Source organism: Rattus norvegicus, chromosome 4 (genome assembly GCF_021556685.1).
Source record: "Rattus norvegicus strain SHRSP/BbbUtx chromosome 4, alternate assembly SHRSP_T2T, whole genome shotgun sequence".
Classification (NCBI taxonomy): Eukaryota; Metazoa; Chordata; class Mammalia; order Rodentia; family Muridae; genus Rattus; species Rattus norvegicus.
Window position 1 is genome coordinate 35140157 of NC_141537.1, and position 26021 is coordinate 35166177.

Below are 26021 nucleotides of genomic sequence, written 5' to 3' on the forward strand. Positions count from 1 at the left end.
CACAGAGGCTCACACCTATAACCCTAGAACACAGAGGCTCACACCTATAACCCTAGAACACAGTGGCTCACACCTATAACCCTAGAACACAGAGGCTCATACCTATAATCCTAGAACACAGAGGCTCACACCTATAACCCTAGAACACAGAGGCTCACACCTATAACCCTAGAACACAGTGGCTCATACCTATAACCCTAGAACACAGTGGCTCACACCTATAACCCTAGAACACAGTGGCTCACACCTATAACCCTAGAACACAGAGGCTCATACCTATAATCCTAGAACACAGTGACTCACACCTATAACCCTAGAACACAGTGGCTCACACCTATAACCCTAGAACACAGTGGCTCACACCTATAACCCTAGAACACAGAGGCTCACACCTATAACCCTAGAACACAGTGGCTCACACCTATAACCCTAGAACACAGAGGCTCACACCTATAACCCTAGAACACAGAGGCTCATACCTATAATCCTAGAACACAGAGGCTCACACCTATAACCCTAGAACACAGAGGCTCACACCTATAACCCTAGAACACAGAGGCTCACACCTATAACCCTAGAACACAGTGGCTCATACCTATAATCCTAGAACACAAAGGCTCACACCTATAACGCTAGAACACAGAGGCTCACACCTATAACCCTAGAACACAGTGGCTCACACCTATAACCCTAGAACACAGTGGCTCACACCTATAACCCTAGAACACAGTGGCTCACACCTATAACCCTAGAACACAGAGGCTCACACCTATAACTCTAGAACACAGTGGCTCACACCTATAACCCTAGAACACAGTGGCTCACACCTATAACCCTAGAACACAGAGGCTCACACCTATAACTCTAGAACACAGAGGCTCACACCTATAACTCTAGAACACAGAGGCTCACACCTATAACCCTAGAACACAGAGGCTCACACCTATAGCCCTAGAACACAGAGGCTCACACCTATAACCCTAGAACACAGAGGCTCACACCTATAACCCTAGAACACAGTGGCTCACACCTATAACTCTAGAACACAGAGGCTCACACCTATAACCCTAGAACACAGAGGCTCACACCTATAACCCTAGAACACAGAGGCTCACACCTATAACCCTAGAACACAGAGGCTCACACCTATAACCCTAGAACACAGAGGCTCACACCTATAATCCTAGAAGATAGGATCCCTCAGCTACAGTGTGAGGTCAAGGCTAATCTGGACTACATACGACCCTGTCACAAATGACAGAGAGAGACAGAGACAGAGAGGGAGGGATCAAGTGGGGAGGGAAGGAACAAAGGAGGGAAGGAAACTAACGAAGAAAAGATACTATGGAATGTCTGCTGTCTCATCAAGAAAGCTGGAGAATCAGCCAGAACTAAAGAGCCACCAACAATACCCTAAGGTGCCTAGAATGACTTGGTAGGAATTCAATATAACACTCAAAGCAGGTCAACAGCTGGAACAACCAAAACAATCTCTCCAGACATTATATGCAGGCAACTACTTGACCCCACTAGTCATGAATATGGTAACTAGTGACACTCCACTGGTTCACTTACATGCTTCCCTCACCTATAAACCCAGGAACATTCCAGGCCTACTGCCAGGCAAAAGGAGGAGGAGGAGGAGGAGAGGGAGGAGAAAGAATGAGCGGGAAGGGGAGGGAGAGGAGGATAAAGGAGGAGAGGAGGAGGGGGATTCTATTTAGGGGCTGTAGAGATGGCTCAGCAGTTAAGGGCACTGGCTGCTCTTCCAGAGCATTAAGTCTGATTCCCAGCATGCATATGGCAGCTCACATCCTGAAACTCCAGCCGGGCCAGAACCCCGCCCATGGAAGAAAGACATACTTGGCAGAGAGTGGCCAGTATGTATCGTATGAGGACACATGCTTCCACATAGGGTACAAGAAGCAGAAAGTACTAGAGCGTTTAGGTTTAGCCGTAGCAAGATGGCGGTAGCTTTTCTACTACCAGCCTGCTACTCAATACTTCAAAGCAGATCTCACTCAACACCACTCGAGCTCTCTAAGGTGAAAAGCCATTAATTCATCTATTTTTCCAGAGGAGAAAGAGGTATTTCAGATTTGTAAATGGATAGCTCTACATTACAAAATCAGAAGGGAGTCCAGAATCAGGTCATTTAGATATTCATTTTAACACCCAAGGGATCTAGCAGCAGCAGTCCGAAGCTTCGAATGAATCATAACACTGAACATGACCTTTAAGTCTTTGTCACTTAGGATCATGGCCTACCTAATGAAGAATATTACTCTCCACTATTATAAGCTGAAGTTAGTCTCAATTTTTAAAAGCATAGAGATCACGGTATGATTAGGAACCAGCTGCAATTGTAATTATCCCTCCTGATATAATTTGTTACCTATTAGCAAGTGTCAAATTACTACTGCTCCTTAGATGAATAAAACCTGATTGCGTTGTCCTGAAGACAGGAGTGCATATTCCTGTTGCGGAACAAAGAAGTATAAAAGCATATAAAGCTGTTTCTAAACTGAAAGGTCCTACTTAAGCTATCACAAGTTACCAGAGCCCAGACAACTTAATAAGTGTACAGGGAAAGTCAAAGCAAAGGGCCAGTAGAGGAACTGCTTCCACTAGGCATCAACCTCTTCTAAACGTGGCAGATTCAAAAACTCAGATAGAAAAAGAACCAAAGGCCATTCAAACAGCTAAGAGCCCACCCTGGGGATGACACCTTTCTACACACCTGAGCACTCCACCACCCTCTGGCATACCCCAGTGATAACACTCCAAGCAACTTTTCCAATGCCAAGGCTACAGCTGATACTCCCACAAAACTTACAGTGGCCCTAGCTTTATTCTAAGCTTTGCAACCATAATCACAATAGAGCTTTCTAATGGCTCCCCAAACAGGTGGAATTATGTGCCTTTTGTAGATGAAGAAACTGAAAGATAGATATAGATATAGTGTGTGTGTGTGTGTCTGTGTGTGTATGTGTGTGTCTGTGTGTGTATGTGTGTGTGTATGTGTGTGTCTGTGTGTGTCTGTGTGTGTGGGTGTGTGTGTATGCAAGCTACATAGTTTGATGTCAACCTGACACGAGCCAAAGTCATATGAAAAGAGAGAAAGAAGCTCAAGTGAGAAAACACCTCTCTGTAACATCTGGCTATAAGACATTTTCTTGACTGGCGATTGACTGGGAGAGCCCAGCCACTGCTGGAAGTGCCATCCCTGGGTTACCAGCTCTTGGGTTCTGTAGGAAGCAGGCTGAGCAAGCCATGGTGGGCAAGCCAGTAAGCAGCACCCCTCCATGGTCTGTATCAGTTCCTGCCTACAGGTTCCTGCCCGGTTTGAATTCCTAGCCTGACATCCTTTAATGATAAACAGCAATGAGGAAGTGCAAGTCAAATAAACCCTTTCCTCGCCAACCTGCTCTTTGGTCATGGTGATTTGTCGCAGCAAGAGAAACCCTCACTAAAACACATAGTTGAGCAACTGGATAGGATGCCACATAGCACATGGCAGTCTTAGTAGGCACAATCCAAGGATTGAAGCAAAAAAAAAAAAAAAAAAAAGAATGTTACTCTTCTTTTCAGATGCATAGAACCAGCATGAGATGAAGAAACCAAGAGAACTCGGGCAAAAGAAAAAACTTTATTTACCAATTCAATGTGACGAGCACAAAAGGGCAGTAGTGCACTGCATACAAGACTGGTTTATAACTATTAGTTATAAACATTCAATTACCGTAAGGGCTCATGTGTGAAAAATGACATTGTGAATTCTGCTTTTAAGAAATCTTACTTAGTGCTTGGTGAGTTCAAAGCCAGCCTGGTCTATATGTTGAATCCCAGTCGAGCTAGGACTACATAATGAGTCATTGTCTTGAAGGAGGAGGAGGAGGAGGAGGAGGAGGAGGAGGAGGAGGAGGAGGAGGAAGAGGAGGAGGAGGAGGAGGAGGAGGAAGAGGAGGAGGAGGAGGAAGAAGAAGAGGAGGAGGAGGAGGAAGAAGAGGAGGAGGAGGAAGAAGAGGAGGAGGAGGAGGAGGAGGAGGAGGAGGGGGAGGGAAGGAAGGGGAGGATAAAGGAGGGGAGGAGGAGGGGGATTCTATTTAGGGGCTGTAGAGATGGCTCAGCAGTTAAGGGCACTTGCTGCTCTTCCAGAGCATGAAGTCTGATTCCCAGCATACATATGGCAGCTCACATCCTGAAACTCCAATCAGGCCAGCATGATCCACACAGTGAGTTGCAGACTGCAGCAAGGCTGCAGAGTGAGGCCCTGTCTCAAGAAAAAGAACAAAAAGGAAAGGAAGGAGGAACAAAAAGGGAGGGAGGGAGAGGAGGGGGAAGGAGGGAGGGGGAGAGAGGGAGGGAGGGAGGGAGAGGTAAAGAAAGGAGGAAAGGAAGGACAGGGCAAGGAAGGGAAGGGAAGGAAGGAAAAGCAAAGCAAACAATAAACTGAAATCTTGTTTCGATGTAATTCAGTAGCAGAGTGCACCCCTTGCCTGGATATAGTCCCAGTGCTACAAAAGAAGACAGAGACAAAAGAAAGGGAGAAAGGGAATAAAAAAGACTGATGAAAAGGGAGGAGGGAGGAAAAAGTTCCATGTACAAATACATGCTAAAGTAAAGTGCTTGCTGCTTGCTGATGATACTGAGGTTTATATAGGAAACACCTGTAAGGAGAATGCTAAACAATGCTGGGTTTCCTTCTGAAAAAAAAAAAAAAATGGAGTCAAATCCTTCTTCCTACAGGGATGCTTTCCGCACTTCCTAACCAGATTCTCCTCCTCTGGCGCTATCTTTCCTTCTTCTGGTCTCTTCAAGGGTCAGTGTAAAACTTGGACTCTTGTTCCTTTGTCTGTCTGTTTTCCCTCCCCTGTTAAAAGGGAGAATGAGAACAAAGACTGAAGGAAAACGCAGAGCCCGGGACACATGTAGCAGAGCTTGGCTTTGCAGCAGCCTTATCCTTCCAAGGTCAGAAGAGCCCACCTGAAAGGATGCCACAAGATACCAGAGCAGGGGAGACTACAAAAGCTGTCTCTGAACCGGAAGATTTGATCCAAATGGCAGCAGGTCACATTGTTGATCACAGGGCACCAGTGATGACTACTGAACTCTCACATCGAAACGACCCCAGCTGAATGGAAAAACTCAGGGGAGTTCATCGCTTCTGTAAGAGTCAACAAGTCTGGTTTTAAACACATGAGAAGCCATACAGGGAGACCAACATGAGGTGAATACGAGAACCAGTTAAATATCAAGCAGCCGAGGGGACAAAACAAGATGCAAATGGGGTAAAGTTCTTCATTTAACTGTCCTCTTGGAACAAATCAATGTGGAAGGCAAATGACCCAGGGGAGGTCGGGAAGGGGGGGGGATCAGGCTAAAGGTCTCCACCAGGTTCTGGTCAAGCTGCTGATGAGACAGAAAATGTCCGTGAGCCACGCTGAACCTGCAACTGAACTTGCAGGAACTGAGATGGGAGACAAGCAAAAGACGGTGAAATCCTCCAACTCGGGAAAGAAAACAATCATGTGAATGCTTAGAAATGAATGCATCTCTTGTTGTTGGGCACAGTAGTCAAAGACTTGAGGGGCTGGGGGCATGGCTGGATCAGGGCTGGACAGGGTGTTGAGGGGGAATGGCTCACTCAATAAAGTGTTTAACAGGCAAGCTGGAGAACCTGAGTTCCCATCCCCAGCACCCACATGAAATACCAAGTCAGGCCACCACACACGTAGGCAGTTCCAGCACTGGGGAAGCAGACATGGGTGGATCCGGCAATTTGCTAGCCCGAAAGCCTGACTGAATAGATCTCAGGTTCAGTGAAGACAGACCATATCTGCTTTCTGAGAATGACTGAGGAAGATACCTAGCATTAACTTCTGGCCTCCACAAGCATGTATGCAAATTTAAAATAATTAATTAAATTAAAACTGAATAGGAAAACAAGAGACAGAAACTGTACCAATGGCTTAGGGAAGGGTCCTAAAAGGTAGCAATTCTGAGGTATCTGATTCTCCAGCTAAGAGTGCTGGGACTGCGCTCTGGTTTCTCATCTCTTCCTCGGGCCAATGGTGCCCAAAGGATTTAGCATATGGTGCAGAGAAACTCCCAATCTAGACTGCTCAGAAGCAAACACTTGTTTGGGATCAAACTGCCAATCCCATCTCTTGGGAGGACAAAGTTGATTTTATATGATGGTCAGCAGGTTGGGCATGTGTGCTTATACAGACTGTCCAGACTGTCTGCCCTGGCCCAAGGTAACTGGTCTTTGTGAAGATTAACAGGGATTCCTGGAGGATTAAGGAAAAGTCGCTAGTGAACTCAACAGCCTTCAGAGATCTGGTTTTCCTGTGAACAGAAGACTTAAGGCTTGTTTACTCAGCCAAAGCCCTTCAGTGCAGGACGATGTCACCAGCACTGTGGTTTGGGAGAAAGAGGGACTTTGGACTTCACAGCTATATATAAGGGTATGACTGAAACCCAAACCCAGAACATTAATCCTTTCTGGTGAACAGCTCTGGGACCAGATGTCTGGATTTTTATGGCCAAAATAAAAAATCTATCTCCTGATTTCAGCCCCATGTCTTAGATTATGTTAGGGTTACCACTTCAGAGTAGAGAATGTCACAGTGGCCTTGGCCAGGGCTCTGAGCACCACTGGGGAAAGACGTGTCTACCTGCTCAGAAGAATGAATGCAATCCGTCTCTGACATTGGGTGGACACCCAATATTCTAAACTGACCAATACTGAAGAGTTAGTCCACCCAAGCCCAGTCACCTGGCCAAGAAAACACACCTTAAGAAGGCTGATTCACTTGACGCCAAAGATATGTAAGGAATAATTGTCCCTTTGAGGAGATAATGCATTTTTCCTTCCTAAAAAAAGAAAAAAAACCCACTCTCGCAGCAGCCATATACTGAGCCGTGCTGCTAGAGCATTTTTCTGAACTGTTCATACCGGCATAACTCTCGCTTTTCCTTTTCTTTCAGATACTGGTCATGCTTTCCAGACACTCTGGGATTTTCTCTCCCTTCCTCTAACTCTCCGTCCCTGCTACACCATGGATGTCTGCCTCAGGCTTCCATTGTTCACCTCCACCCCCAACTCAAAGGCAATGCTCGCTTGCTTCTTTTTCCACATCTCCCTTATCTCAGTAGCTTCTGAGATTTATAGTTTGCCTGGTCTGGGATTTTTTTCTTTTAAATTCTAATAGTAATTGACCTCAAATCGATTCTTACAAGACTAAAAATCCCGAGGGAACCCCAGTTTATCCTACTAACTCCCTAAGAGGGGCTCTCCAAACTTTCTAGTAACAATAGCACTAAGCCTCAAGCCACCTGATGACCCAGTATACGTGGGCGTAGCTACAAGTGTTGTTTGGAACTGTTGACAACTGTTCCTGACAGTGACCCTGAACTTTCACAATCAAAAGGGAGCGTTTCTCAAGGTTTCACCTTTGGAAGAAGCCTTTCTGGGATCACAAGGGACTCATCTCCCTTAGGACAGTCGAACTCCTCCATGGTGTCGTTAGCAGCTTGCTGTCCACCCTGCTTTCTCTTGGAGATCACTCATGCACATCTCAAGAACTTCCAAAAGATTCTTATTTTGTTTGTAGATGGAGGGGACTAGATGGGTATGCTATTAAAATAGTGAAAAAGTTCCCAACAAATGATAAATATACAGCAGAAAATCGTCCCACTCACCTTGCCAAGGGTTGGTATGTCAAAGTAATGAGTAAATCAATGAACAGTGTGTTAAAATGTCATGTGACAGATACCTTGACAGATGTCAGGATCTAGAGAAGAAAGTCCTTGTCACAGGAGCTTAAAATGTATCAAGAAACAAAACAACAAAGACCATGAGGACCCATTTCCTTAGAACCTCAAAAAGACAATCTCACCTAAGGCAACTTGAATATGAGTCAACTTCTGTCATGAGCTGAACTGTGTCTCCCTAAATTCTAACCCTTATCCCAATACCTCATAAAATGACTTGTTGTAAATAAAGAAAGGTCTGTAATGAGGTTATTCAATTGATACAATAAAGATGTCCTCATGACTAGAAGTTAGACTTTTACCACTCTATCTTGCTCCCCAACAATGTCCCATGATTAAATACCCATTAAAACCTATCAATAGGGCTGGAGAGATGGCTCAGCGGTTTAGAGCACTGACTGCTCTTCCAGAGGTCCTGAGTTCAATTCCCAGCAACCACATGGTGGCTTGCAACCATCTGTAATGAGATCCAATGCCCTCTTCTGGTGTGTCTGAAGACAGCTACAGTGTACTCACATACATTAAATAAATAAATCTTCAAAAAAAACTATTAATAAACAACAATAGTAAGAAAAAAGAAGGGAAAGGGAGAAAGGGAGGGAGTGCAGGAAGAAGAGAAGGAGGGAAGGAGAGGTTATATATAAATATAAGCAAGCATGGAAGCAATAAAAATACAGGATGACCAAGGAGAGGGGCCTGGAGGACAGCTAACCTTGCCTGGATCGATCTTGACATCAGACTGTTAGCTCTCCAAAATTGTGAAAGTTAATCCCAACTATTTAATCTGACTGGTCTTTGGCACGTTGTTATGGAAACCCTAGCAAATGAATATACTCCAGTAAATACACCGTTGTTCCATCAGAGCCACCTGTTGCTTCATTCACTTATTTTGCAACCATGATCAAGCACTACATTGGCTCATCTCTCTTTGGGAGTCTCCTTTTCTTCAGCCTTTGTACTCATAATCCATTTTTAAAGTCTGATTAAAGAACTTTAAAGATCTTGGACACTTCCCATTGTACCCCTTCAGTAGATATAAAATGCTAGCTTCTCCACACACTTAGGACCAGTAATATAATTCCCATTGTAAAGGTCCTTTGCTCCTCTTGTAAGAAGTAAGTCATTTACTAGGTAACTCTTTGAGGAAAAGGAAATTCTAGTAATCATTCACAAAAGCATTTTAGTATCTGTAGATAATTCTTACCAGAGTCAATTATTATTTGCAAATTGCAAAATGGTCCTTCTCCTGTTTTCTAATTCTGGAATCTTCTTTTATATTTTCCTAGGTGAAATATTTTGGTCAACAGAACTAAAAACAATACAATAAAATAAAAAAAAAAAAGCTGTACTTTCTACTCTGTCTCAATTTGACTCCCTTTGAGAAGTAGTAATCATCCACTATGGACTAATAATTTTTTTTTTTTTTACCCAATGTGTTACAGTCTATTTCTAGCTGATTTGGTTTTGTTTTGATAATCTAGCACATAACAGTAAAGTTACTATTTTTAAGTGAACAGTTCAGTGTCATTAGCATATTCAAATGTTAGACTCCACCAGCGCTATTTTATCACCCCAAACACAGACTATACCCATTGGCTAACACTCATCTTGTTTGTAATAGCCACTATGTGACTATTACATATGAATAAGCCTGGGTACTTAAAGAGTGAAAACTAGCTTTCATACTCCATGCAGAGCATGAAGTCAATATTCAAATTTAGTAATCAGCCATTAACAAACAGAGGGTGAACCTGAATCACAATATCTGAACCCACTCATCAAACATAACCTCCAAACAAACAGCCAAGTATCATGGGCCAGGTTCATCCCAGCACTTGATGGGAACGCTTGGTATCATCTAGCATGCTAGCCAAAACTAAAAGCAGGACTCTAATTTGATCAAGTTTTTAAAACTGTTGCCTTCAGAAACAAACCAAGGACAGGAAGCATAAAAGGGTTGTATGCACTCAATGAACTAGAAACTATGGGAAAGTGCAGGAAAATTAATAAAATTCCCCTCATGAAATGAAGGTCAAAAAAAAAAAAAAAAGAGAGAGAGAGAGAAGGGATAACCTAAAGATTGACAAAACTTAAAAGTCTATATATAAACTATGCTGAGTAATCAAAACAAACCTAGCACAAAAATTCAACTCTGAAGATGTTTTCAGTAATGAAAACAGCTACAGTAAAGAAAGCAAAATTGCAGGGTTGTGGATTTAGCTCAGTGGTAGAGCGTTTGCCTAGCAAGCACAAGGCCCTGGGTTCGGTCCCCAGCTCCGGAAAAAAAGAAAAAAAAGAAAAGAAAAAAAAAAAAAAGAAAGCAAAATTGCTGCTATATGGGTCAAAGGGGGAAAAGTTCATTCCAAATAGCCATGGCTATCTCCCGGGAGAGCTGGGGGGAAGCCTCTTTCTTGATTCCAGCACTGGAGCGGCAGAGGCAGAGGCAGAAGCAGGCAGATCTCTGAAAGCTAAAGGCCAGACTGTTCTATACAGTGAGTTCCAGGACAGCCAAGGGTATGTAAAAGGACCCTGTCTCAACATAAAAATGATGGATGGATGGATGGATGGATGGATGGATGGATGGATGGATGGATGGATGGATGGAGTCTACTGCTGTCAACAGATACCATGACCAAGGCAACTCTTATTAAGGACAACATTTAATTGGGGTTGGCTTACAGGTTCAGAGGTTCATTTCAGTCCATTATCATCAAGGTGGGAGCAGACATGTGGCTGGAGGAGCTGAGAATTCCACCTCTTGTTCCGAAGGCAGCTAGGAGAAGACTGTCTCCCAGGCAGCTAGGATGAGGGTCTTAAAGCCTACACCCACAGTGACACAGTTCCTCCAACAAAGCCACACCTACTCCAACAAGGCCACACATCTAAATAGGGCCAGTCCCAGGGCCAAGCACATGCAAACCACCACAGAACAGTGTCAGCTCTAGAGTCAAGTAGCCTGTGCTCCAACCATGTGACCCGGAAGAGGATAATCTCTACGTCATGAAACTTAACTATTCCGTGCCAGATAAGTTTCCTCATTTGAATAGAGATAATAACAGTAGAGCCTATGCCTACTGTGTAGATTAAATTACATGGTTTATAGTGCTTATTAAAGCGCCTAGCTGTTCGAGGTGTTCTAATAGTGATATAGCAGGGACTTTCACATAATCTTTCAGGGCCTCAACTTTCGGACCTGCCAAATGACATTAGCGGCACCTTCCCTGCTTCCTGCAAAATGAATAAAAAGATCAAATAATGGAGCTTGGGTCTTTGCTTACCTTAGTCCCTAAGGTCATCTTGAAAACAAGCCAAGCCAAGTGTCACTTCTCCTCCCTCCAAAAACAACCAGCACTTAGAACAGGGCCGGCAAAGAGTGGGTGCCAGCTACACTTCTGAATGCAGTTTTCAAACTGTTAAGTGCTGTGCCTGTGATCACACCATCACAGCAACACGAGCCCATCTCAGAGGCTTACTCTGGGAGCTTTGGGAAGAATGAAAAGGGAGAAGGCAAGGCAGTGTGGAAGCCACGGTAACTGTATAACTAAGAAGTAATAAGGACCTGGATGGACAGGACACCACACTCCTGGAAAGGACATGGGTTTAACTGACACTCACAAATGCCTGCAGATAGCCTCTCAGGGCTCCCCAGAGGAAACATGATAGCAGGCAGAAAGTGAGAAACACCAAGATGAGCTCAGTTCTGAATGAAAATGGGCAGCAGTAACAAAACCAAAATTACCGCTCCATGAGTTAAAAAGTTTAGTCCACACTGTCAGGGCTATCTCCTGGGAAAGCAAAGAGAGACAATGGGGGAAGGACTTCCAGGGTTAAAAGAAGAATGTCCAGGACTGACACTGACTGGTTATCATGACCATTTATTAATCGAGAGCCAAGTGTTCCTCTAGCCAGAGATAAGAAGAGTGACTCACTTTCTTAGCAAGTAGAAGCTTTCTTCAATCCCCTGGCAACGTTGGCTTTTGTCTAAAGGTCCGACCTTAGGAAAAGGAACTTCTTGGTGGACCTAGACAAGTTCTAGCTGACAAAGTTTGAAATGTCTCTGAGGTACCCAAGTTGAGTTTTACAGCAAACATCAAATCGCTCAGAACCACAGGCATGGCCACTCTTCGAAAGACAAAAACAGGCACTAGAGGGAAGAGAGGCAGAGCCCAAGAGACACCAACCTTCTACCAGATCCAGGCAATCTACTTCACACTCGGGAGAAGTAGAAAGGGTGAGATGAGACATCAAGTCTGAGAGTTCAACCCTATGCCCACAAAATTGGTAAAACACAAACGGTATCACATGAGGCTAGTGATGAATTACTTTTCTGATGGTGAAATGAACCAATTCAAACCAGATTAGACTATATGAAATCCGGGTTTATTGGGAAGGCAAGTTCACTGGTCCCAAGGAAGGAGGCTAGGGAAGTCACCATGGGAAGGTAAAGAGGGGAGAGGAGAAGAGAGAAAAAAAGCATGTGTGCAGAGGGGGTTGGGGGGAAAAGGGAAAGAGGGAGAGAGGGAGAGAGGGAGAGAGGGAGAGAGGGAGAGAGGGAGAGAGGGAGAGAGGGAGAGAGGGAGAGAGGGAGAGAGAGAGAGAAATGTCTGGATTATATAGGGGGTGCCTCTGGTAAAAAACAAAATCAAAAAAACAGCCAAGTCTCTAGGCTGCAAAGTTCAGGATTGGGATCAGATAAGGACTTATGCTGGGAGAACCTAGAGGGCAGGTCTGCTTGATAAATAAAATATGCACTTCAGTCCCTTGTGATGTCCCAGGAAACGAAACAGCTAGAACTGAGAACAGAATGAAAACTTAGTTCAACTGTGTGCACTGGAGAGAATGTCAAAAATCAACAGGCAGGAGAGGACAAAAAGCACAACCCGTCCACAGCACCCTTAAATAATCCCCTGAGATGTGCTACGAAGTAATTCCTGGGCTCGGAGGGGGATACTCAAAGCAAAGATCCTAAATTTATACATGATTTTTGACACTGTGTGTTTGATTCTGCAAAAAGTTGGACTAACAATGAGTCCAAAGTCCTTGCATCCTTATTAAAGAAAGGGCCTTTAATTACATGGTAATGAGTGCTCCAGATGCACACCATCCAAACTTCCGTGGGTCAGGATTTCCTGGGATCTAAGTAAAATGCAGATGCAGATGCACTTTATCAAGGGCCCAAGGAAAGCATCTGAGGAAATGTGTCTGACTGCGCTCTGAGTGGGCATGACAAAAATTTCAGTAGCAAGGATCCCCAGGTGGACCACATGGACAAGCCACTAAAGCAGCCATGTTTCTGCTCTAAGGTGAGTTTCAGTAAAGCTCCTGTATGGTTCGGGTACCTGTCCCTTTGTTTATAGTTAGGTAGGCTGTCCAACATGCTCCAACGGGCATTTTTTTTTTGATATTCCTATTAAACATCATGATTCCCAAACTGAACTTACATGTTGCATGCCATGGGACTGACCCAGCCATGAATGGTCCCATGTTTTCCACAGGATGATGCAGAGCACTCAGAGATAAATGTCCAAATTCAGTAGCAGAAGCGGGTTCTCCAACTTTCTAGTCACTGAATGAAGACTGTGGAAGAAGAGCTCTGGTAGCCTCTTCCTACTTAGGAAAGTAAACTCCGGGGGCTAGCCAGTCCTCTGCAGAAATGCTAACGTGCTAACAGCTTCTACTCACTCGAAGACCAGTATTCAGGATGGACATCTTCCAATCACATCATTTGTAATCCTGATAACTCCTGAAAATGCACCACCCATCTGTTCAAATTGGATTCCCTGACACAACTTCCTTACGCACGGAGCTGCACGCCTCTTATACAAGAGCTATCTTAGCAAGAACAGTAAGCGTAACACGAAATATCTGACTCTCCCATCAATAGTATCCACGGGAGACATGTGCAAACTGTAACCACAGGTCGAAGGAGATCAAGACAAAGTGACCAGCCTAACAAGAGTCACCCAGTAGAGCAGTTTTCCTAGGGTTGAATTTCAACAAAATATCAATTACTGCCAAACGAACTGTGTTGAGGACACCAAAAGTCAAAAGAGACCATCAATTCTTTTTTTCTTTGTTCATGCAACCACTCGCAAATTTCCCAAAAGGGAAGGGAGACTGTGAGTGCAATTAAGCATTGCAGAGCAACGAGCAGAAGCATCAGACCGTGCTCCACACAGGCATGGGGGAATCACTGCCTTGGCAGAGGTCTGTGGCTAAAGCACTCATTTAAATGAGTTGGCTGGACCGACAAGAAGAGCCTCGGTGGACAAGTTTTAAGAGCAGGTTTGCTTAGCTACTGCATCACTCCAACCAGTCCATCTTCCTCCCCACACAGAACCAACCCACAGTTCCAGCAGACCAGAGTCTTCTGTCCTAAAGCCCAACCTAAAATCAAGGACACACGAAGCAGGGGAAAGGGCAAACAACATGCAGGATTCAGAAGAGCAAACAGTTCTGTAGGCCCAATCCTTACAGAGAGTGGAAGACAAAGAAGAAACAGCTCACATGGCAGAGCTGGTCACAGGACAAGTGGCCCCAAAAAAGGAAGTCAATGATCCTCTTACATCTCCTAAAAGAACTTAATGTCCAAAAACACAGCATGCCACCTGATTTTCTTAAACCACACCTCCTCACCTACTGTTCTGGCTGGTTTTGTGTCAGCTTGACACCAGCTAGAGTCATCAGAGAGGAGGAAGCCTCAGTTGAGGAAATGTCTCCATGGGATCCAACTGTAAGGCATTTTCTCAACTAGAAATCAAGGGAGGGAGGCCCCAGCCCATGGTGGTTGCCATCCCTGGGCTGGTGGTCCTGGGTTCTATAAGAAAACAGGCTGAACAAGCCATGTGAAGTGAGCCAGGAAACAGCACCCCTCCATGGCCTCTGCATCAGCTCCTGCCTTCAGGTTCCTGCCCTTTTGAGTTCCTGTCCTAACTTCCTTCAGTGGTGAAGTATAAGCCAAATGAACCCTTTCCTCCGCAACCTGCTTTATGGTCATGGTGTTTTGTTACAGCAGTAAAAATCCTAACTAAGACGCCTACCCTCCAATCCTCTACCTGTAGACTAATGCCTGTAAAGCTTCAGGACCTAAATTAGGGTAGACCAGAATCCTCATGGACCAGACCAGGATGCAGGAAGGATCTAGAAGTCCAGGTCATTTACTGCAGTGCCCTACCCCACTGGGCACCACCTACTGTGGCCACAGAAAACCACTGACACATTACAAGAATCCAAAGGCACTTCCAAATGATTTGGGTACTAAAATCTAAATTCTCAGGTAATCATAAAACTATGCCCTTGATACCTAAGTAACCAAGAATCACAAGCAAGACTGGATTTTTTTGAAAGAGAATCAAGTGTCCCCACCTGACCCTCTGCTGAGGGAACACCATTCCCTCGCCCTTACGGTCCTACACGGGTCTGACGACTCTCTTTTATTGCCCTCAAAGCCAACAGTGAGTCATGAGGCAGATCACTTGAATAGTGGCTGCCAGCCACACCAGATGTCAACCCAGTCCTGAAACAGGGTGGGAGCCTTGTATCAGCAGCTCTCAGAGCTGTCTAGATAATTCCAACTCCTGGGAGCCACTGCCCAAGAACATTCTAAAAAGTGAAGGAGTTCAAGTGAACTGGCATCAGCTGGGACTTCATATCTTCTTCTGGTAGAAGGCAGAATCGAGGACAGGAACAGTAAGACCTTACACTTCACAAATCTCAAGGTCCACCCATCCCTACTGATTTCAAAAATGCTAAAAGGGCAAACATAAAAGGCATCATAGGAACCTGCTCTCTTTTTGTTTGGTTTTTTTTTTTTTTTTTTTTTTTTTTTTTTTTCGGAGCTGGGGACCGAACCCAGGGCCTTGTGCTTCCTAGGCAAGCGTTCTACCACTGAGCTAAATCCCCAACCCCAGGAACCTGCTCTCTTAAAATATGTCCTGGCATCCTAACAACAGCTTACTTTATGCAGGATGTGGTGACTAGTGGCTATAATCACAGAACTGGGAGACTGGGAGAGAGAGGGCTATCAGCTCAAGGTCATCCTAATCTGCATAGAGTTCAAGGTCAACCTTGGCTACCAGAGACCAGGTTTCCAACAATTTCCGGCCTAGCACAAAGATCAGTCTGCTTTATCACTGTCCTACCAGCAAGCTAGCAGGGGTTCTGCAGATCCACTAGCACAGTTAAAATCCAGGCTGACTCTCTTATGAGCTGAAAAACTGAAGGATTCACAGACCTAAGATTTCTTTTTCTCCAACTGTACAATGAAGACAAAAAGCACAAAGCACTGAGTGCTTCGTGTTGTGACAATCATGCTACTACTTGTAGAGCACTCAGCAAGGTACCTGGCACGCAGGAAGCACTCTGCAAACAATCCTTAATTAACAGTCTGATTTTCGGGGAGGAGCCTGACTTCTCCTAAGTCCTCACTCACACCTTCAGTTCTAAATCTGCCATTCCAATCCCACCAGGCTGGCTCCCAGGTGTGTTCTTGCCGCATGCTCTGCTGGACAGGACAAGAACACACTCTGAGGCCAGCATTGGAATGTCAGATTTAGAACTTCCTAATTAGTAGGCTATCTTACATCTCTCGCTGCCCAGTTTAGGGTTTCTTAGTCTTCATCTATCGCAGGGATGGCAGTCCTAATATCGAACTCAAAAGACAGACTCATTAACTGAATTAAAACCGAAAGGCATTTGGGAATGGAATTTGATATCTAGCAACCACTCCTTATTGTTAGCCATTATTTTTTAAGCACTTGCTATTTCCCAATGTGGCATGTGTTCTCATTATCCAGCTTCTGGTTTGCTGTGTGTGTGTGTGTGTGTGTGTGTGTGTGTGTGTGTGTGTGTGTGTGTGTCTTTCCACACTTCTGAGAAGTGTTCCTTCAGATTAGTAGAAACGGGCTCCTACTCTGGGGTCTCTAGTCTTTTTAGGTTTAGTTGTTTTGAGGCCAAGGTCCAGTCGGCGTTAACATTCTATCACTTGCAACAAGTAGACAGATCCCAGCGTTCAATTCCAGTGGCATGAACTGCCATAGCAACAACACACCCAAAGACAGGGGAAACATCAGAAGTATAAACTCTGGTCCTCCAGAGAGTACTTTGTTTTTTAATTGCTGCTTGCATTTTATCACCAAATTCCTTTCTTTAATTCCAGGCCAATTCGAACCCAGCAATGTAGTGAATGTCTGGATTTACACATGAGCATCTCTGAGTCTTAGGGCTAACCTTAAAGTGAGCATTCTCTTAAGTTTTCAGTTTCAAGTAGTTTAATTTGATCGTTCTTAATGCATAAAGTTAACCAGTGCCAAAGATGCTTCTGAGAGAATCTCAAACATGCTAATTCAGATCCTTACTTCATGGAGAAAAAAAACCAAGTTACTCTTTTACTACTAGGCAGTGATTTGATGGGAAAGCCAAAATAGAAAGATACATAAGAAATAAATTATTGCATTTGAGTCACTACAAAGACCCAGGAATTAGGGTGAGATTAGGAAATAGCCGTGGCTACAATCTCCCATTAAACATTAGTTTACTATAGCAAAATAATAGGAAACATGGAATTCTCTCCTAACTGTTGGGTTCCCAAGCTCATGGGCCAGTTGTGCAATACTCCACTAGAGTGGGCTTTTCTCTTTCACAAATCCTTGATAGGTAGGTCCATTCTACCCCTAGCTGAGATTTTTCCAGTCTGTCGATAACTGCCAACATGGCTTACTACACTCCCAAGAAAATGCAAGAGGCTCAGACTTTAATTAGCAACTTGACAGAATTAATAGAACTAATTAGAAGCTGGAAGAAGCAAGTGCAACTCAATGGGAGACATTCATTCTTAGACTAGGAAAGATGAACCACAGCACCATCTTCGCCTGGGACCTTCTAAGCGTACACTGACTATAGATAGTGTCCTTGATCTCTAATAAGAGACACTACGAGAAATGATCTTATGGAATCCACAGACGTGGATTTGTGGTCCTCGGTGGTTCAGATACATCATAAGAAAGTGGTATGGTCATATATGTCTTTAATCTCTGCCCTTGGGAAGAAGACGCAATGGGATCTCCATGAGTTCAAGACTACTCTGATATACATAGCAAACTTCAGATCAGTCAGGGCTACATAGTGAGACTCAGGTTTAAAAAGAAAGAAAGAAAGAAAGAAAGAAAGAAAGAAAGAAAGAAAGAAAGAAAGAAAGAAAGAAAGAAAGAAAAGAAAAGAAAAGAAAAGAAAAGAATAAAGACACAGAGAGGGGTTGGGGATTTAGCTCAGTGGTAGAGCGCTTGCCTAGCAAGCACAAGGCCCTGGGTTCAGTCCCCAGCTCCAAAAAAAAAAAAAGAATTCAAAGACACAGAGAGTGACTCATAGTGAACTCTCTCCAAACTGATCGATGTCTTTGCTTTCCATCCAATTCATCTTACTTTCTCCTTGTTTGTTTGTTTGTTTGTTTGTTGTTGTTGAAGACAGGGTTTCTTAGTTTAGCAGCTCTTGTCTGTCCTAGAATTCCCTTTATAGATCAGGTTGGCCTCTGCGTCCAATGCTCTGGGATTAAACCTGCCTGCCACAATGCCCAGGTTCACCTTATCTTCCCTTTATGCTGACTTTCTCATCCACTTACAGTTGATTTTGTCATGTCCTATTGGAAGGTAATTGTAAGTCTATAAATGTCAGCCATCAGAACTGAAGAGAGGCGACTGTCAGTGAATAAACAACAAAGAGTACAGGTTTCCAAAGAGTAAAGGTTAAAGGAATGTTTCAGTTTCCTTGGCCCTGGTGATTTGGATAAAAACCAACTGTCCCTAATGGGATGTATCTCAATTGGAAAAAGGCAACTAAAAAGTTGAGAATGCTTGCTTACTTGTTACTTTGTATCTGTCAAGTCTTTCACTCTGTTTCTAGGCATAGGTCTCAATTTAGTGCCCACCATTACTTTATCTCCAAATAAAGTAACGTAAATAAAGTAACCAAACTCCTCAGCAGGTAAATGATGAATGGGTCTTTATTCCAGAGAACTAATTTATACCAATCCCTGTTTCCTAATACCAGGCAAAGTTAATGCAAAGAAAAATACTATTGGCTTGAAAGAGCTAAAGAAGCTTCAGAGAAAAATGCAAGTGTTGATCCACAGACACAGACTCAAATACACCCAGTTCTCATCCTGAGGGTGACACTCCAAGTAGTTACAGAGAAAGGCCACTTCAGGCACCCAGTCTAGGAACAAGAAAACAGCGGATTTGGGGAGCCTGGAGAGACTCTAGTCACAGAACAGTATTTAAATATATTTGTCTGCGTACAATTTCCATTGCAAATGTGATTAGTTTGCCTGAATAAATAAGAAATGATGTGTTGGCCATGTTTTCCTCTCCAGGGTTATCACAGAGTTTTGATTAAGGACAAATGTTGGAAATGTTGGGTATATTTAAGTTCACTGCACTTAAAATGATCTAAGAAGTTGTATAGGCTTGATTAAAGGGCTGCCTTCGTGAACTTAAAATTAAAAGCAATAAATTCCAATGACTCGAGTGATTGGGACTGAATATGGTATTCTGCCAGCAAAGTTGAAATGCAGTCCAGAGAGGCTGAAATGGTGTGCAGGTTTGATGCACCGGTGAAAGAGGAAAGGTCAACCTGTCAGAGCTGCCTTCTCCCTGGGTTCGTGAACGATTCACATTACACAGAATTCCTTTTAAGTAGAACTTCACAGGAGAGACAAGCTCCCAGGACAATCTGTTTTGTCATTTTCAAAAAGAAGCCTCTCTGAGGCTCGGAGGCTGGCTTGTAAAGTGTTGTCAGATGGAGAGAGGGAAGGTAAGGATAGGAGAGGGGAGATGGGGGTGGGGAAGGGTCCAGGGCTAGCTATGCACAGGCGCAGGCCAAGTTTCCCAGTTTCCAAAACGGAAGTCAAGGTGACTTCCCTACCAACCGGAGGGCGGAACCCTTGAAACGTAATAGGATCAGGCTTCAGCCCCAGTTGGGGCCCCTGGAAGGAGAAACCCAGGTCAACAACAGTCGGGTCAGAAGCAGGAGAACCCCGAAGTAGCAAAAGGGTTTGTGTGTCTCTGGGCTCTAACCGGTCCCAGGCTACCTGGCCCCATTCGCGCGCTCCTTCTTGCTGGCAAGGGCTCAGTCCCGCGAGACACCGCTCCGGACCGGGCCAAGTGGGAGTGCCCTGCTAGCAAAGTTTCCGTAGCAAGATCCGGCCGCGGTACCCACGCGGCCACAAGTGCAGTCCCCTGTGCCCTCCACCCCGCAGCTGCAAGGTGGAACCCCACATCTACTACACCGGCTGGACCCCTCTGGGCTCCAGATTCGCCCCGGCCCGCCGTTCTTACCTTGGCGGCCGCCATGCTTCGGCCGGGGTACAGGCAGCTTTGAGACCTGCTGTCTGGTTGGATTGCACTAGGGACCCCGGCGACTCACTTCCCGTCCAGGCAGAGGTGGGGGCGGTGATTCTGCCCGGCAGCATGCGCGCCTGGCCTGCCTCCCCACGCCCTCCTGGCGCGGGTCATGCGGGAGCCGTCAGCCCATTGGCTGGGCCAGGGCAGGGCCTCCCGGGCGCGCGTGATCTGAAGGCCTCTGCCCTGTAGCCAGGGAGGGCCTCAGTATGGGAACTACTGAGGGACCAGGACATGTGACACAAACTGTGCTGTCCAGCTTTAGTAGCCATTGTTGTGGATACCCCGGGCCCAGGGAGAAATGCAAGCCACTGTACAGAAGACTGGTGACCTGCTGAGGAAAGCTGCTTCTGGGGCCAAGGGCTGGCTAGGCCTGTGCCCATGAGATAGCCAAGTTAGAGTGGTTAACACACAACACCTGAAAGTTAACACACATACTCTCACACATGCATACCTAGTTGGAAAAGGTTCTTGCCAGGTTCACCTTGGTTTTTGCTTCAAGATGGACCCCACTTTAATGCCATCATGAATCCCTAAAGTATTCACTAATAGAAGTGAAGATAACAAACAGGTATCTCACCTACTTTGTAGTGATAAATTCTTGAATATGGTACAGAACTCTATATAAGGATCAAAGAGGTCAAGGCCTTAAAGAGGTGACAAACCTTAATAAAACTTACAGGCTATAGTTTGTTCCCAGGACACCATAAGAACAATAAAAACAGGAAAAGATCTTAGAGAATATTCCTAAGGTAAGAATGTCAGTCCAATGCATAGATAACAAGAGATGCCCCAGCCATACAGAATGAGAGGAGACAGGAGACCCTGGGGAACCCAAGGGTTTGGTCAGAGAAGGCAACCTAAATGTAGGGAACTGCTGGAGGAAGTCTAGGTGACAGGAAAGATCTGTGTTGTGGAGATTCTGGGTACCCTGCAGAAGAACTGAAACCACCTGGGGGCTTTTAAAGGCTAGAGGCAGCATATGTAAATTCCAGTGTAGCTGGAGTTCCACTCACTTACCAGATTGTATCCCAGGTTCACAAGTTAGAAACTAAATCAGGAGTGTAATATAATCAAGTCCTAAGGGCTCTGCCCTAAAGTATGCAAATGCCTTCGTAAAGAGGGGCTTGTAACCCTTACGTTCCCAGTACCAGGAAAGTGAGAGCAGGTAGATCAAGGGTTCCAGGCCACCCTAATCTGTATAGATTTAGGAAGCATGTCGAAAAAAGAAAGAAAAGAAAGGGACTCATAGTAATAAGCTTACTCTCATTGTCTTCTGTCATGTGACAAGGTAGCTTTCCTCTCTCAGGAAGATATAGTACTCAGGGGACCATCTTGTAAACACAGAGACAAAACCTTGTCTTGTTGCACCTTTGATCTTGGAGTTCTTGGCCAAGGTGACAACTAAAAGGAGTAAGTTTTTATCCTCACTCTCGGGTACTGTGTGGTAGCAACATGAACCAGGCTGACAAATGGTATGATGTGTCCAATGGGTCAGCACTGAACCATCAGAATAGTCAACAAGATGAGTTAGCGAGAAGGACTCTGTCTAGTGTACGAAAAGCCCGAGAAAGAAGCGTTTGCCTTCCCAAGGGCTCACGGTGCTTCCCCATCGCAGGAGCCAATGAGCACCTCATTTTTCTCTAACTCTGCTTCTGGAATGTGAGCCCTTTGCTGTCTATAATCTCCCTGTCTCTCATTTAGAAAGTCATGCTGGCAAACATCTGTAAACTCATTCCAGCATTTGGATGGTTGAAACCGAAGGATGTAGAGCTCAAGGCTGCCTGGAATACATGATGAGATCTTACCTCCAACAAACAGACATGGAACAGACAGAGACCACTCAGAGAATGCACACTATCTCTCTGTCTCCAATCGTCAATCACATTTCTGAACTGTCAGTCATAAAGAGGAATGTTATCAATAGGCCCTAAGATGTAGACATCTTTTAACCCACTAAGCATATCATACTGTAAAAATAGATTGTATTTATTTATTTATTTAACGGAAAATAGTTTCCATTTCCATTTAAAAATCATTCTCACTTAATCCTCACAATGACATAAGTGACTTGTGGCATTTGTCCTCTCCCTATCCCCAGAACTCTCTTCCCACCACCATCATTTAAAAGTAGCTGGCAAGGTTGAACTGTGAGCACAAGATTCCTAATCCCAGTGTCTCAGATTGGACCATTATTTGGAAACTGACGATACAATCAGTTGAGACGAGGTCACACTAGAGTAAGGAGGACCTTAATGTGACATGACTGGAGTTCTTAAAAGGAGACACAGGTCAGGCAAAATGCTTCATGCTTTTAATCCCTGCACTCTGCAGGCAGAAGCAGGCTTAATCTATACCTCAAGTCCCAGCCAGCCAAGACCAGGTGACGCAAATAACAAACAACAAAGAAGACACAGAAACACTCCGTAGATATTCTGTATGACAGGAGTAGAGACTAGAGTGATGGAGCTACAAGCAAAGAGGCAGGAAGAATCTACACCCACCATCTTGCAAGGCTCCAGGGCCTAGCAAGGAATAGGAAAGAACCCTCCCCATGTCTAAGAAACAACCCCACTGATTCCTCCGTTTAAGACTTTGCATCCACCAGAAATATGAAAGAACAAATTTTGGTTGTTTGAAGCCACACATCTTGTGGTATTTCATTCTGACAGCCCTCAGAAACTAATACAGGTCTCCTAACCACCTGTGCTTTATAGCACATTTGCCAACCTTGCTGGCTGGGCAAGCAGCCAATCCAAACGTTGGGGAACGCTCACTGACTTAAAAGCACGTACTATGAGCATGAGCCCAAGTTCAGAAAAGGGACTGACGTGGCCCGGGTCTGAGATTTCACTGTTTCCAGTGCACCTAGGCCTTGCAAGTGCCCTTTACCCATGTAACGATCTGATTTGTTTTGCTCAGTTAATAACAAACAAGCAAACAGAGGTCTCCCCCAGTACTGCCAGCATGCCAGATAGGATTGCTAGGAAGGATATCCAGTCAGAGTGAAGGCCATGCACAGCAGCTACAGGAGGTTTTAGCTAGATGACTACAAACTGTAAGGTGGACTGTATTTATGACAGAATAAAGGAAGCATCATAAGAATGAAATGCTTCCAGCTGTTTATATCTGGGACTGGGGCCAGTTCAGGACACAGCAGAGGGTTGCACATGCCTTCCCGAAGAGTGGCCAAAAGATAGGTCAAAAATAACCTGTTCTTAATAGACACAAATGAGAAAACTGTGTCGACACTTTTAGCGTTGAGAGGGGAGGGGAACGAGGACGTGAGTCAGGAAGGAAGGAAGCATGAGACGCCTTGGGAAAGTGTGACTAAAAACAAGTCCCCCAAATTTTATTATACTCTGTGAACAAGGCTGTCAAAGCACATCTCTATAAAACAGCAAGGCTGCTGCCTTCTGGACGTCTTTTGAGTGAATCCACTCTCTTAATAACACTCCTAGAGTCCACTCACATTCCTTGCGTCACCTTGCCTGTGCCTCAGACCACATCTTTGTACAACTTTAAGACCAGCAGCCTAGGGTCCAGGTCCATCTCATCTTTGGCATCTCTCTCTCTTCTGCATTTGAGGATGCTTATAGCTACATTGTGATCCCCCAGATAATCTAGGAGAGCCTCCCCCAGCAACAACTTCACTAACTTATATTAGTCTACTAAAGCTGCCACAAGAAAACAACACAGCTGGTTGTAGGAGTGCATACCTTTAAAGCTAGCACTCAAGAGGCAGAAGCTGTGAGTTCAAGGCAGACCTCGTCTACAGCTACATAATGAGTTCCAGGCAATCCAGGGCTATACAGTAAGACTCTGTGAAGGAGGAAACAGAGAGGGGGCAGGGAAAAGGGAAGGAGGGAGGGAGAGAAGGAGGGAAGGAAAACACTAGTGGCTTGGGGCCTTTAAACATCAGCAATTTATTTTCTTACGATTCTTAAATCAAGCAGTTGGTGGAGTTGGTTCCTTCTGGAACTTTACTTCCTGACTACTGAGAGTCACCTCCTTACGTCTTCCCTTTGTGTGTTTGTCCTGTTCTTTTTCATGTAAGGTCACTAGTCCTATTGGATGACTACTAGACACATCTGAATTCATTATAAACTAATGACCCCTTTTAAAGAATAAAGTTCAGTCTCCTTCCGAATGTCAAGTTAGAGCATCAAGACAAGAAGAGAGGGCAGGATGTTCGGTCTGTGACAACTGGCAAATTTAATTCCACCTACTCCCTTAATTCTCTTGAGTGTGAAGTGTTTTCACCAAGTCGTGGACTTTTCAGAAGCACTAGTTCTTTTGTGTTTGTTTGTTTGGGTTGTTTGTTTGTTTGTTTGTTTGTTTTGGTATTTGGTTTTTTGTTTTCAGTTTTGTTTTGTTTTGTTTTGTTTTCTCTCTGTAGCACTGCAGTTCTAGAACTCACTGTGTAGAGCAGACTGGCCTCAAACTCAGAGATCCACCTGCCTCTGCCTCCCAAGTGCTGGGATTAAAGGCATGCGTCACCACTGTCCGGCTAGTTCTTAGCATACATTAAACTGTAGCTCTAGCCATAGTCCCATATACTCCCAGTAAAGCAAAGATGACCACTCAAGGTAATTACATCAGAACCCCTTAATTGAGCCCAGTTTAAGCCAAATACCCTTGGACTTGCACCAAACCAAAGTCTATGGTTATGAATTCAGCTGAGCTTCTCTGGGGCTAGCAATGCCACTCAGTGTAAAGGCAAATCCAGTTGAGGTCATCCTGGTACCCCAGTGCACTCAGAGACAAGTATCAGAATCGGCAGGTTTTAGCAGCCCATCATCTGACTAGCAAGAAGTGACAGCCGTGTGTGATGCTCACAGTTGGCACCCTCCCCTGTGACCACCTTGCTTTGGAGTGTGTCTTTGAAGAATAGTTGGTGTTCCTAAAGAATATCTGAAACTCTTTACCAAGAGTGCCATGCGTTTTAATTAATTAGATGCCGGGTGAAACAGTCTTACCCAAGGAAGTTTTTGTTTGAAGAAGAAAAACTTTATTTCACCAGGTGGCCAATCCTATGGAGACAGGAAAGCGAACCTCAAATCTTCCTCCTAACACAGGTTTAGCAGAGATTTATGGGATAAAGTAGGAGGGTGGTCTGAGGCATGGAGATCATGAGGGGAGGTAAGGAAGAACTACTGTCTTTTGATTTGTAGAGCCGGGGTCTAAAGGCGGTATTCATTTTGCAAGGTTCTCCCAAGTATAAATCAGATGTATATAAATCACTTGGCGTATGGGGGAAATATTAACAGCAATACTGATATTAGAAAAGAGAGAGTCAGAACAGCCTCTGAGCCACCTCTAAGCCTAACCTGTCATTATTTGGCTACGCAGATGGAGACCATGTATGCCTAAGGCTTGCTTGCTATCTCAAGGATCTTCAAAGGCAGGGAAACCTGGGGGTGGGAAGGTATAAAGGAAGTAAGGCAACCGTAGAAATTGGTGTGTGTGTGTGTGTGTGTGTGTGTGTGTGTGTGTACTGAAGATCTGATTCCAGCCACACACATGTAATCACTTGCTCTACCTCTGAGCTACATACCCCCATCCCCAAAACTTTACATGCTGGAAACTAGCAGTCAGGGCAGGCAGAAAGCATGAAAGCACTTAAGTATTTAAGAACAGCCTGTTAGTGTTCACTCTAGATTTCCATTTTGAAGATACGGACGCAGACTTTCCCTGTCTGAATTTGCCAGGTGGATAGAGTGATGACTCCAGCCTCGGGGCCACCAGCTTTGGCAGCAGGCTAGCTCATTCTCTGCTTCTGTTGCCTACGTCTGTGAGGAATCTGTTTGTTGCTGGCAACAGGTACACATGTGGCTTCGGAGCTCATTC

At 44.7% G+C, this 26021-nt stretch overlaps 1 protein-coding gene across 4 annotated transcripts in view; it reads right to left on the bottom strand.

Moving 5' to 3' along the window:
• The window catches only part of Slc25a13 (solute carrier family 25 member 13), a 182653-nt gene extending 162423 nt beyond the window's left edge, over positions 1-20230 (bottom strand). For 2 of the 4 annotated variants that reach the window (NM_001419627.1, NM_001419624.1), the window contains exon 1: positions 20109-20230. In NM_001419627.1, coding sequence (NP_001406556.1) covers positions 20109-20123 — 15 coding nt within the window. In that variant the 5' untranslated portion in view covers positions 20124-20230. The remainder of the gene's footprint in view (positions 1-20108) is intronic. The other 2 variants (XM_087657977.1, XM_087657978.1) reach the window with 1 other exon arrangement.
• Between the last annotated feature and the right edge of the window lie 5791 nt (positions 20231-26021).